At 43.3% G+C, this 12,570-nt stretch overlaps 1 protein-coding gene across 5 annotated transcripts in view; it reads left to right on the top strand.

Moving 5' to 3' along the window:
- Positions 1 to 12,570, top strand: part of LOC130926649 (rho guanine nucleotide exchange factor 7-like) — a 157,711-nt gene that overhangs the window by 135,963 nt on the left and 9,178 nt on the right. The window contains exons 22-23 of one of the 5 annotated variants that reach the window (XR_009066265.1): positions 2,075 to 2,326; positions 2,412 to 2,495. The exons of 1 other annotated variant lie outside the window; for it this stretch is intronic. Coding sequence is in view for 3 of the 4 variants with exons in the window: in XM_057851673.1 (XP_057707656.1) it covers positions 2,075 to 2,283 (209 nt within the window). In the remaining variant the exon portion in view is untranslated. Of the gene's footprint in view, positions 1 to 2,074; positions 6,405 to 12,570 lie in introns of those variants that run through there. 3 more of the 5 variants (XM_057851673.1, XM_057851674.1, XM_057851672.1) reach the window with 3 other exon arrangements.

Below are 12,570 nucleotides of genomic sequence, written 5' to 3'. Positions count from 1 at the left end.
GTAGATTGAATCTGCAATAGGTAAAACACTTGGTGTAAAGAAATCAACTGTGGGAGCAATTATTAGAAAATGGAAGACATACAAAACCAATGATAATCTCCCTCGATCTGGGGCTCCATGCAAGATCTCACCCCCAGGCGTCAAAACGATAACAAGAACGGTATGCAAAAATCCCAGAACCAGGATCGAGTGAATGACCTACAGAGAGCTGGGACCACAGTAATGAAGGCTACTATCAGTGACACAATGCGCCGCCAGGGACTCAAATCCTGCACTGCCAGACGTGTCGCCCTGCTGAAGCCAGTACACATCCAGGCCCGTCTGCGGTTCGCTAGAGAGCATTTGTATGATCCAGAAGAGGACTGGGAGAATGTGTTATGGTCAGATGAAACCAAAATAGGACTTTTTGGTTGAAACACAGGTTCTCGTGGTTGGAGGAGAAAGAATACTGAATTGCTACCGAAGAACACCATACCCACTGTGAAACATGGGGGTGGAAACATCATGCTTTGGGGCTGTTTTTCTGCAAATGGACCAGGACGACTGATCTGTGTAAAGGAAAGAATCAATGGGGCTATGTATCGAGTGATTTTGAATGAAAATCTCCTTCCGTCAGCAAGGGAACTGAAGATGAGACGTGACTGGGTCTTTCAGCATGACAATGATTCCAATCACACAGCCAGGGCAACAAAGGAGTGGCTTCGTAAGAAGCATTTCAAGGTCCTGGAGTGGCCTAGCCAGTCTCCAGATCTCAACCCCATAGAAAATTTGTGGAGGGAGTTGAAATCCGTGTTGCCCAACGACAGCCCCAAAACATCACTGCTCTAGAGGAGATCTGCATGGAGGAATAGGCCAAAATACCAGAAACAGTGTGTGAAAAGCTTGTGAAGAGTTACAGAAAACGCTTGGCCTCTGTTATTGCCAACAAAGGGTACATAACAAAGTATCGAAATGAACATTTGGTATTGACCAAATACTTATTTTCCACCATGATTTGCAAATAAATTCTTTAAAAATCAAACGTTGTGATTTTCTGTTTTTTCCCCCCCCACATTCTGTCTCTCATGGTTGAGGTTTACCCATGTTGACAATTAACCGGCACAGCGTGTGAAATACACGGCACTCTGCGATGCACTACTCGGCACTTGTATTCTTTGAAGCCGGCGGTGTTTAATCATATTGGTCGTCCAGCCACCTTTGAATGATATAGCTGTGTTGCAAATGTTGCACTGAACTGACTGGTCATTTTTCTATGTGAAGTTGAGCCAAGCTCTTGAGCGCTGCCACACAGTGTCTACGATTGAAATGAAGTTGCGATGGACAAACATACACTTCATGTGGCTTCTTCTTCTTGGTGTTCGGGAGCAATTTTTTCCGATCAGTGGTCAGGGCTCCAAAACTTGGAATCGAAATAAAAAATTCAAACGGTTCCGGGAGAACCGGAGTGTTAGTCCCGGATGCCATCGATGCTCGATGCCCAACCCTACCTATAAATGCCCCCAAAACCTAGAAGACTGACGATGAACGCTCTGTTTCAGTGCCATTGACGGCGCTAGACGTCCAATCTATCCGTGACCCACCCCGTCAAAATGGATTGGCGGTCTACCCCTGTCAATAGCAGCCAATGAGCTAACAAAGACACTGTTCTAGTTGAACATTTTTCTACCAACCTGTTGGTTCCCGAACAGTGACACCTTCTTAAAACGATATCCCGATTCTTGGCAGTAGCATCTCGATAACCTTTAGGGATACAAAGTATATCACCATTTTGATATATTGTCACACCCCTGCACATGACCGTGAAATGTTTCCTTTTGCTGTTGTCTTGCTGACCTTTTATTAACACTGATGTCCTGAGCTGACCTTCTAACAGTATCTTCTCCTTCTTTCTATCTCCCTCCTCTCCTCATCTCTCCGATCGAATGACCATTCTTCTGTTCTCACCATTTCTTCGTTTGCATTTGCTCCATTGTCCCATCATGAATCCACCCCTCCATGATTTTTTGCGCATGAAACCCCCGTGCAACACCCTCCCCTTCCCGCCACATTCCCACAACCCCTTTCCCCGCCCCAGCCTGGCAGGGCACTGACTTGATGCACAACCACGTGCTGGCCGACGCGGATCGGCCCTCCACCGACTCCCCGGGCCGCCGCAGCAGCGTGTCACGGCCGGAGTTGAGCTCCGACCTTTCGGAGGACTCTGACTACGACTCTATTTGGACCAGCCACTCTTACCGAATGGGCTCGGTGCCGCGCAAGAGCTGCATCTCTCACCAAAACTAAAGAATGCTTGGTGCTGCCCCATGGCGCACTTACCTCTTTAACCGTCTGTATTAGGATTTTCTTAAAATCTATTTATTCTATTGGTTTTTTTGTTGTTAACTTATTTACTTTAATTTACTTTTGGACAGATTGATGATGTAGAACACATCTCCCCGTTGCCTTTGCCACGTTCCCTTTCGATGTGCCTCCTCTCTTTCTGTAGCCGTCATGCAGTAAGCATTTGCTCATTCCTGTTCATTGAAGGGCGTAGGTTTGGTCTCAAAATTGGTAGGGACGCTATAACAGCATAACCTGCATGTACACTTTTTGCTGGGGACGGGACATTAATAAGACAAACAGATTGGGTACATATCTCAAAAATGGCTGCTTCCTACATAAAAATGAAAAAAGGTGAAATAATTTTCATAGGGAGAAAGTCATTTTTCAAAATGCTTGCTTCACATAAAGGAAATTTAGAGTGGTTGTGCTTTTTTAGTTTTTTTTTTTTTTTTTTTAGGGTGGGGGGGTGCATAGACTGCAAATAAAATAGTTTTTTTTTTTAAATGATGTGGAAAATCAATACATTTTAATTAATGAATAAATGCACAAAATGCTCAGTTGAATTAAAGTTGACAGTAGAAAACATACAGGAAGGCCCCTCTCTAAGCAGCTTTCTACTCGAGTTTTACAGGGTAGCAAGTTCACACAGTTTAATGTTATGCTAACTCCAGAGGTTGCGCTAGACTTTTTCGATGTCTGTCATTTTGACAGACAGGGTCATAAAAATCCGGTCATAATCTATTTTTACCCGTCACTTATTTTTTTAAAATGATAATAATGACATTGTGGTGACCCTTTGTTTGGCATAATTCACCTTCCGTACTCGTGTGTCCATTTGGCCGAGCGCGTTACCGGCTACGACACAGTCACGTGACAGAGACACTTGCACAGCAATTCGAGCTAACAAGCCTCTTAACATTGCATACCGCTTCAACATATTCAATAGTATTTAGTTTTCATTCATTTTAAATTAATATTCTGTCCGAACAAGCTTAACAGAGAATCCACACCGTGCCATCACACATCAAGCAGATGAATATGTAACTTTTTCTCCGCAGTGACAAAAACAGCTGACTGTGGCCCCAGTAGGTAGGCTACATATGGAACAATGAAATTAACAGTTCACCTGCTGTGGCCTGAACGCAGTCTCACACCTTCCTCCTGGTGCGCATGGACTTGAATTGCGTGCCACGCTTGTGCAGTCCCTCTTTTGTCACCTCTTTTATCAACACCATCATCGTTTTGGGGCTTTTTGAAGAAATTTCGGACACTTAGTTGCCTTGAAATTTTTCCAAGTAAGGCCAACGATGTCATGCATCAAGAGAGACAATAGCTAATTAATATGCTCACTCGCCACCCTGTGGTCTGGGGTGTGAATTGCAACCTGTCAAAATGACAGATGGACTTCAGTTTTTTCCGTCACTGTTTTAAAAAATCGGTCAACGACGGAAAATATTCGGTTAACGTGACCCCTGGCTAACTCTTATGCAGGTTGGACTTTCAGTAGCAAAATTAGTGGTGTGTTCCCCACCTCCACAACATTGACATCTTTTTACTAGGGCTGTCAAACGATTAAAATTTTTAATTGAGTTAATAACAGCTTAAAAATTAATCGTAACTAATCGCAATTCAAACCATCTATAAAATATGCCATATTTTTCTGTAAATTATTGTTGGAATGGAAAGATAAGACACAAGACAGATATATACATTCAACATACTGTACATAAGTACTGTATTTGTTTATTATAACAATAAATCAACAAGATGGCATTAACGTTAACATTCTGTTAAAGCAATCCATCCATCCAGTTCTTAAAAGATAAATGTTAGTAAAAGTTATAGAAATGTTAGATTAAAACCCCTCTTTATGTTTTCGTTTTAATAAAATTTGTAAAAATTTCAATCAAAAAATAAACTAGTAGCTTGCCATTGTTGATGTCAATAATTACACAATGCTCATGGTGCGTAAACCTATAAAATCAGTCGCACCAAAGCGCCTGCAGAGGGCGACAAAACTGCCAAAAAACACAAGTAACAAGTGGAGATTACACTGTGCTGTCATTTTAATCTGTTTGAGCGGGGCATTTCCATTAAATGTGTCAAATATTTTAACGTGATTAATTTAAAAAATTAATTACCGCCCGTTAATGCGATAATTTTGACAGCCCTACTTTTTACATTACTTACAGTGGCTGCTGCTGCTGCCCCCCCCCCAAAAACTCTTAATATCCCTCCTCTTCAAAGGGGGCGGAGGATGCGTCATATTGACATGCATTTCTGTCGGGGTCGTGTGAATGTGGGGGTTCTAGTCATCAGCCAATCAAACATGTGTTTGAGGGGAAAAAATGGACCGGCACTACTAAATAGTAGAGATGTCATCCCGATCGATCGGGTCCGATCACGTCAATTTCAAAGTATCGGAATCGGCAAAAAAATATCGGACATGCCTTTTTTTAATATACCAGTATATATATATTTTTAATTAAATTGTTTTCTAATAGTATTAAACGTTACAGACATAATATGTTACACTCATCCAGAGTCTTTAGTTTAGGCTTAAGGTAGGGTTATCAAATTTATCCCGTTAACGGCAGTAATTAATTAAAAAAAAAAAAATTATCACATTAAAATATTTAACGCAATTAACGCATGCTCTGCACGATCCACTCACGCATTGTCGCGTTCAATCTGTAATGGCGCCGTTTTACCTATATATAGAGCTAAAAGGCAACGTAAAATGAGTAGAGTGAATTTTGGCAGCCTTTGGAGCCTTTTTTTAATTGGCTAAAGCCTTACAATCCCTCTCCTTACGATTAGAAATATCGTGGGAAGCAATGTGGGAAAGAAAGGTAGTAATTGATCTTTTTCTTATCACCCTATATTATTTCCCAACGCAGAGAAGATATATCAATTGGTACCACTGCGCACAGTCATGGTTTCACAAGTTAAATGGCTACAATATAATTTACTGAAAGCTCAACAAATACACTAGATGGCAATATTTAGTCACAATATACAAAGTCACCTTTATCCTTTAAGAATAACAAGTCTTCCCTCTCACAGAAAGAATGTTAATGATGTAAATGCCATCTTGAGGATTTATTGTCATAATAAACAAATACAGTACTTATGTACTGTATGTCGAATGTATATATTCGTCCGAATTTTATTCATTTTTTTCTTAATGCATTGCCAAAATGTATATGATCGGGAAAAATTATGGGGAATTATTGGACTTGAATCGGGAGCAAAAAAAAAAAAAAAAAGCAATCAGATCGGGAAATCTCGGGATCGGCAGATACTCAAGCTAAAACGATCGGGATCGGATCGGGAGCAAAAAAAACATGATCGGAACAACCCTACTAAATAGCAAATGAAAAGGGGTAAATGTAAGTCTGAACATAATGAAAATAATTCACTTAATAATGGTAGGGTCAATTCTATCCTAACAACACATGGGAAGACAATCTAAATTACCTTTATAGTTGAACTCATTGTATAATGGAAAAAAGGTTGCTTATTAAAAGTTGGTGGGGACAATTTGAGCATCCTTAAAAGTTGGTAGTGTTATGTCCCTACCGTCCCTATGCAAACCTACGCCCTTGTGTTCATTTATCTTGAATGTGATCCCTAGTTTGAGCACAAACATGGGGAACTCTTTTTGCCCCGTTGAGTAAGGATAAAAGACGTCGGTGGGATTTATAAAGGGGAGATGTGGCGATTCAGCGTTTCCTGTCTGATATTCAGATGTAATTCAGGAATTAGTCTATTCTCTTTGACGGCGTGCAGCTTATATCCCCGTTGGTGGTTTTAGAGCGCGTATGCTTAAACATATAGCACATGTAAACAAGCAAATTCAGCTATATACTCTCTATGTCCCTGCTGACACTTATAATACAGCACCATGCCAACTTAAGCAAACTGTAAGCATTTGTTTATTTTTCATTGCCGCAAATGACAGTCATTTTTTTTTCTGGGTCACTGTGGCTTTAATAGAGGACACCTAAAAAGACGTGTATTTGCCATGGTAAATGAATGCATTTTTTTTTTTTTTTTTAACGACTACGGTTTTGTACAATTACAGATATAGCAAGACATTTTGGGAAATCAAAAATGAATGAATGACTGAATGACATACAGTACGTAATTGTCCCTTGCGTCGATGATTTTTCTGAAAGTGGCACTCGGGGAGAAAAACGTTTGGACTGGTTTACATAAAACTGGAACTAGCAGTTTGAGTCAGGGGTCAGCAAGCTCTTTGAACCATCTGCAGCTCAGTTTTACTTTGAATAAGTCAATATTTGGTTAATGTTTATTCTGGCGCTTGAAAGATGTAATCAAAAAGTTTAACGCAGATCAACTAAGGCTCACTGTTTAGTATGTTTGTTGACAGAACACAGATGCAGGTCATGTTAACCAACTATGTAAAGTCACAGTTGGTACTCGGAAGGTGTACGCACAAGTCTTTGCGCACGTCGTTAAGACCTGTAGGTACAGTGCTGGCCAAAAGTATCGGCACCCCTGCAATTCTGTCAGATAATGCTCAATTTCTCCCAGAAAATTTCAAATATTTTGGTTGTAATATCTTCATTTATTTTGCTTGCAATGAAAAAACACAAAAGAGAATGAAAAAAAAAAAAAAAAAAAAATCATTATCATTTTACACAAAACTCCACAAATGGGCCGGACAAAAGTATTGGCACCCTTTTAAAAATCATGTGATGCGTCTCCAATTTGTGTAATTAACAGCACCTGTTACTTACCTGTGGCACATAACAGGTGTTGGCAACAACTAAATCACACTTGCAACCAGTTAAAATGGATTAAAGTTGACTCAACCTCTGTCCTGTGTCCTTGTGTGTACCACATTGAGCATGGAGAAAAGAAAGAAGACCAGAGAACTGTCTGAGGACTTGAGAAGCAAAATTGTGAGGAACCATGGGCAATCTCAAGGCTACAAGTCCATCTCCAAAGACCTGAATGTTCCTGTGTCTGCCGTGTGCAGTGTCATCAATAAGTGTAAAGCCCATGGCACTGTGGGTAATCTCCCTAGATGTGGACTTAAAAGAAAAATTGACTTGAGTTTTCAACAAAAGATTGAGCGGATGGTGGATAAAGAACCTCGACTAACATTGAAACAAGGTGAAGCTGTCCTTCAGTGCGAAGATACAACAGTGTCAACCCGTACTATCTATGGTCGGATACCCAGGAAGACCCCACTTCTGACCCAGAGACATAAAAAAGCCAGGCTGGAATTTGCCAAAACTTACCTGAGAAAGCCAAAAACGTTTTCGAAGAATGTTCTCTGGTCAGATGAGACAAAAGTAGAAATTTTTGGGAAATGGAAAGTTTACAGTAAAAAAGGAAAAGAACACGGTACACACAGTCAAACATGGTGGAGGTTCCCTGATCTTATGGGGTTGCTTTGCTCCCTCTGGCACTGGACTGCTTGACCGTGTGTATGGCATTATGAAGTCTGAAGACCACCAACAAATTTTGGAGTATAATGTAGGGCCCAGTGTGAGAAAGCTGGGTCTCCTTCAGAAGTCATGGGTCTTCCAGCAGGACAATGACTCAAAACACACTTCAAAAAGCACTAGAAAATGGTGAGAGAGAAAGCACTGGAGACTTCTAAAGTGGCCATCAATGAGTCCAGACCTGAATCCCATAGAACACCTGTGGAGTTTTGTGTAAAATGATAATGATTTAATTTTTTTCTCATTCTTTTCTCTGTTTTTTTTTCATTGCAAGCGACATAAATGAAGGTATTACTACCAAAGAATTTGTGATTGCAATCATTTTCTGGGAGAAATTGAGCATCATCTGACAGAATTGCAGGGCTATCAATACTTTTAGCCAGCAGTGTATAAACCAATTTATAAAACTGCTCATTTGGTAGAGTAGTCGTCTCCCAACTCTAAGGTCCTGGGTTCGATCCTCCCCCCTGTGACCATGTTGAAGTATTCTTGAGCAAGACACTGAAACCTCCATTCAGCCTGGTACTGTCGTCAATAGGTAAATAAGGAAACCGTGTAAAAGATCGTCACATTTCCCAAAATGCCTAAACAATAGTTTTAAAAGTTAAAGGTGGTTCGCATTCGACCATGTTTGCTTGAAGTGCTAACAAACTTGTTCAGCCCCATAAAATGATTCTGGCATGCCTCAGTGTTGTCTAGCTAGTGTCACTATTTTCATGAAGAAGTATTTTTCCAGTGTTGGTACTAAAAGTCTGAAGATGGCATCTATTTAGAGCCGTATAATAATAATAATGGTCCATCTTGCACTCTATTTTTTATTGTATTTATGTTAATTTATTTTAACCTGTATGTCAATGTTTACAAAAACAACCGTGAAAGTATGGTATGTTTTTTGTTTGGTTTTGTTAATTTATCCGGACAAATTTTTTAAAATTATTTGCACAATCATGTAACAGGACGGTGGATGGAGCAAGAATGTGTCAACTGCTGTACTTAATTTTGTCGTCTACCTAGAGCGTGTATGATATAGTCTTAAAAAGCTAAATATTCAGTGTTTCTGTAAAGTAATGTGGTGTTTGCTTTACCTTCAGCATTGTGCAAGCATTGAAGGGCCACAAAAAGAGTATAACAGAAACGTTCTACCTATGAAATCCCTCCATCTCGGATTACAGTTTGTCTTGGCTTGAAGTGTATGTAATAACGCTCTCAAAACTCAAGGTGTACTTATGAACGATCTCAGAAGACAGTCTGAATAGTTGGTATGAACTTCCTCAATCTCAGAAAAGTGTCTCAGTAGTTTTAAAAATGTAAAGAGCACATCATCCCGTTTCCTGTAAATAATAGTTGTTAATTAGCTTGGTTTAAAAAAATAAAAATGATACCGTGAGCTGTAGGAATTTCACTGTCTGTATTGTGCTATACTTTGTGACAGTTGTATTCCGTGGAGTCAACATTTGGGACATGCAGGGTGGAGTCTGTCTTGAACCGCCATTGTCTTGACGTGCACCGTGTCTCGATGACTCTGTAACGACACCTTTAGCGTGTCTTTTCAACACTTCGGGAATTGTTCAAGTCCCAAAATGGCTGTATTATGAGTTTGGAATAAATTTTGTCTTTTGGTAGACTTTTGGAGTCTGGGTGATTTTGTGATAATGTTCCATTCATCCATCCGTCATCTGCCGCCTAATCTGGGGTCGGGTCGGAGGGGGAGCAGCTTTTGCAGGGAAGCCCTGACTTCCCTCTCCCCAGCCACTTCAACCAGCTCCTCCGGCGGGATCCCAAGGCGATACGAGGCTAGCCGAAAGACATGGTTTCTCCAGTGTATCGCGATTTGTCCCCGGGGCCTCCCGCCGGTGGGACGTGCCCGGAACACCTGTCCATGGAGGCATCCAGGAGGCATCCGAACCAGATGCCCTAGCCACCTCAACTGGCTCCTCTCAACACATAGGATTAGCGGTTTGACACAGAGTACCTCCAGGATGACCGAGCTTCTCACCCTATCTCTAAGGTAGAGCCCGGACACCCTGCGGAGAAAACCCATTTCGGCCACTTGTATCTGGGATCTTGTTCTTTCGGTCATGACCCACAGCTCGTGACCATAGGTGAGGGTAGGAACGTAGATCGACTAGTAAATCAGCTCAACTCCTTCTTCACCACTACGGACCGGTGCAGTGTCCCCATCACTGCAGACGGTGCACCGATCCGCCTGTCGATCTCCTGCTCCCTCCTACCCTAACTCGTGAACAAGACCCCAAGATACTTGAACTCCTTCACTTGGGGCAGGATCTCATCCCCGACCAGGAGAGGGCACGCCACCCTTTTCTGGATGAGAACCAAGGTCTTGGATTTGGAGGTGCTGATCTCCATCCCGACCACTTCACAGTTGGCTGCCAACCGCTCCAGTGAGAGTTGGAGGTCACGGCTTGATGAAGCCAACACCACCACATCATCTGCAAAAAGCAGCGATGCAATGCTGAGGCCACCAAACCGGACACCCTCAACGCTTCTGCTGCGCCGAGAAATTCTGTCCATCAAAATTATGAACAGAATCGGTGACAAAGAGCAGCCTTGGTGGGGTCCAACCCTCACTAGTAACAAATTCGACCTACTGCTAGCAATGCGGTGCAAACTCTGACACCGGTCGTACAGGGATCGAACAGCCCCTAGCTTCTGTAGCCGGGGGTCGGACCTCCAAGGACCCAACGCGGAGGAGTAGCGGTTCGACACCGAGTCCCTCCAGGATGACCGAGCTTCTCACCCTATCTCTAAGGTAGAGCCCGGGACCCTGCGGAGGAAACCCACTTCGGCCGCTTGTATCCGGGATCTTGTTCTTTCGCTCATGACCCACAGCTCGTGACCATTGGTGAGGGTAGAAACGTAGCTCGACTGATAAATTGAGAGCTTCACCTTTCGGCTCAGCTCCATCTTCACCACTACGGACCGGTGCAGTGTCCGCATCACTGCAGACGCTGCACCGATCCACCTGTTGATCTCCCGCTCCCTCCTACCCTCACTCACTCGTGAACAAGACCCCAAAATACTTGAACTCCTTCACTTGGGGCAAGATCTCATCCCTGACCAGGAGAGGGTACGCCACCCTTTTCTGGCTGACAACCATGGTCTCGGATTTGGAGGTGCTGATCTTCATCCAAACCGCTTGACACTCTGCTGCAAACTGCTCCAGTGAGAGTTGGAGGTCACGGCTTGATGAAGCCAAAGGCACCACATCATCTGCAAAAACCAGAGGCCACCAAACCGGACACCCTCAACGCTTCGGCTGCGCCTAGAAATTCTGTCCATCAAAATTATGAACAGAATCGGTGACAAAGAGCAGCCTTGGCGGGGTCCAACCCTCACAAGGAACAAATTCAACTTACTGCTGACAATGCGGCGCAAACTCTAACACCGGTCGTACAGGGATCGAACAGCCCTTAGCTTCTGTAGCCGGGGGTCGGACCTCCAAGGCCCCTGCCTTTTGCTGTCGCCCAAATCACTACACACCCGACCCAACGCGGAGGAGCAGCGGTTCGACAGAGTCACCCAGGATGATCGAGCTTCTCACCCTATCTCTAAGGTAGACCCCGGACACCCTGCGGAGGAAACCCATTTCGGCCGCTTGTATCCGGGATCTTGTTCTTTCGGTCATGACCCACAGCTCGTGACCATTGGTGAGGGTAGAAACGTAGCTCGACTGATAAATTGAGAGCTTCACCTTTCGGCTCAGCTCCATCTTCACCACTACGGACCGGTGCAGTGTCCGCATCACTGCAAACGCTGCACCAATCCACCTGTTGATCTCCCGCTCCCTCCTACCCTCACTCACTCGTGAACAAGACCCCAAAATACTTGAACTCCTTCACTTCAGGCAGGATCTAATCCCCGACCCGGAGACGGTAAGCCACCCTTTTCCGGCTGAGAACCATGGTCTTGGATTTGGAGGTGCTTATCTTGATCCCAACCGCTTCACAGTCGGCTGCGAACCGATCCAGGGAGAGTTGGAGTTTAGGGCTTGATAAAGCCAACAGCACCACATCATCTGCAAAAAGCAGAGATGCAATGCTGAGGCCACCAAACCGTACACCCTCAACGCTTTGGCTGCGCCTAGAAATTCTGTCCATCAAAATTATGAACAGAATCTGTGACAAAGGGCAGCCTTGACGGAGTCCAACCTTCACTAGGAACGAATTCGACTTAGTGCTGGCAATGCGGACCAATCTCTGACACCGGTCGTACAGGGGTCGAACAGGACTTAGCTTCTGTAGCCAGGGGTTGGACAGCCAAGGCCCCTGCCTTTGCTTGTCGCCCAAATCATTACGCACCCGACCCCCTTGGCCCTTCCCACAGGTGGTGAGCCCATGGGAAGGCGGACCCACGTGGCCCCCAGACGTCACAATTTTCACAATTTTTTTCTTCTGCATATGCAACCCGAATTCCAATGAAGTTGATACACAAAATGTAAATAAAAACAGAATACACGTAGTCTCCGTTTGACGAACGATTTCCGTTCCTGAACACTGATAAGACGGATTTCCGCGTTACTCGGAATTAACCCGTTTAAATACCCCAAAACACCTTTGAAATAAAACATTTAAAAAAACTATCCAAAAACATGTCTTAAGCTTCATTGTACTGTCCTCACCAAGATGTTGAAGCTATGTCCTAGCTACACAGTGAGCTAAGCTCCGAAATGACGATTTGCTGACTTTATTCAGCTGCTCATGACATCAACACTTGCAGAATGAAACTAAAATGAAATGAAATTAATTAA

Source organism: Corythoichthys intestinalis, chromosome 12, assembly GCF_030265065.1.
Source record: "Corythoichthys intestinalis isolate RoL2023-P3 chromosome 12, ASM3026506v1, whole genome shotgun sequence".
Classification (NCBI taxonomy): Eukaryota; Metazoa; Chordata; class Actinopteri; order Syngnathiformes; family Syngnathidae; genus Corythoichthys; species Corythoichthys intestinalis.
The sequence above is the reverse complement of the archived record's forward strand: the minus strand, read 5'-3'. Positions and strand labels throughout refer to the sequence as shown.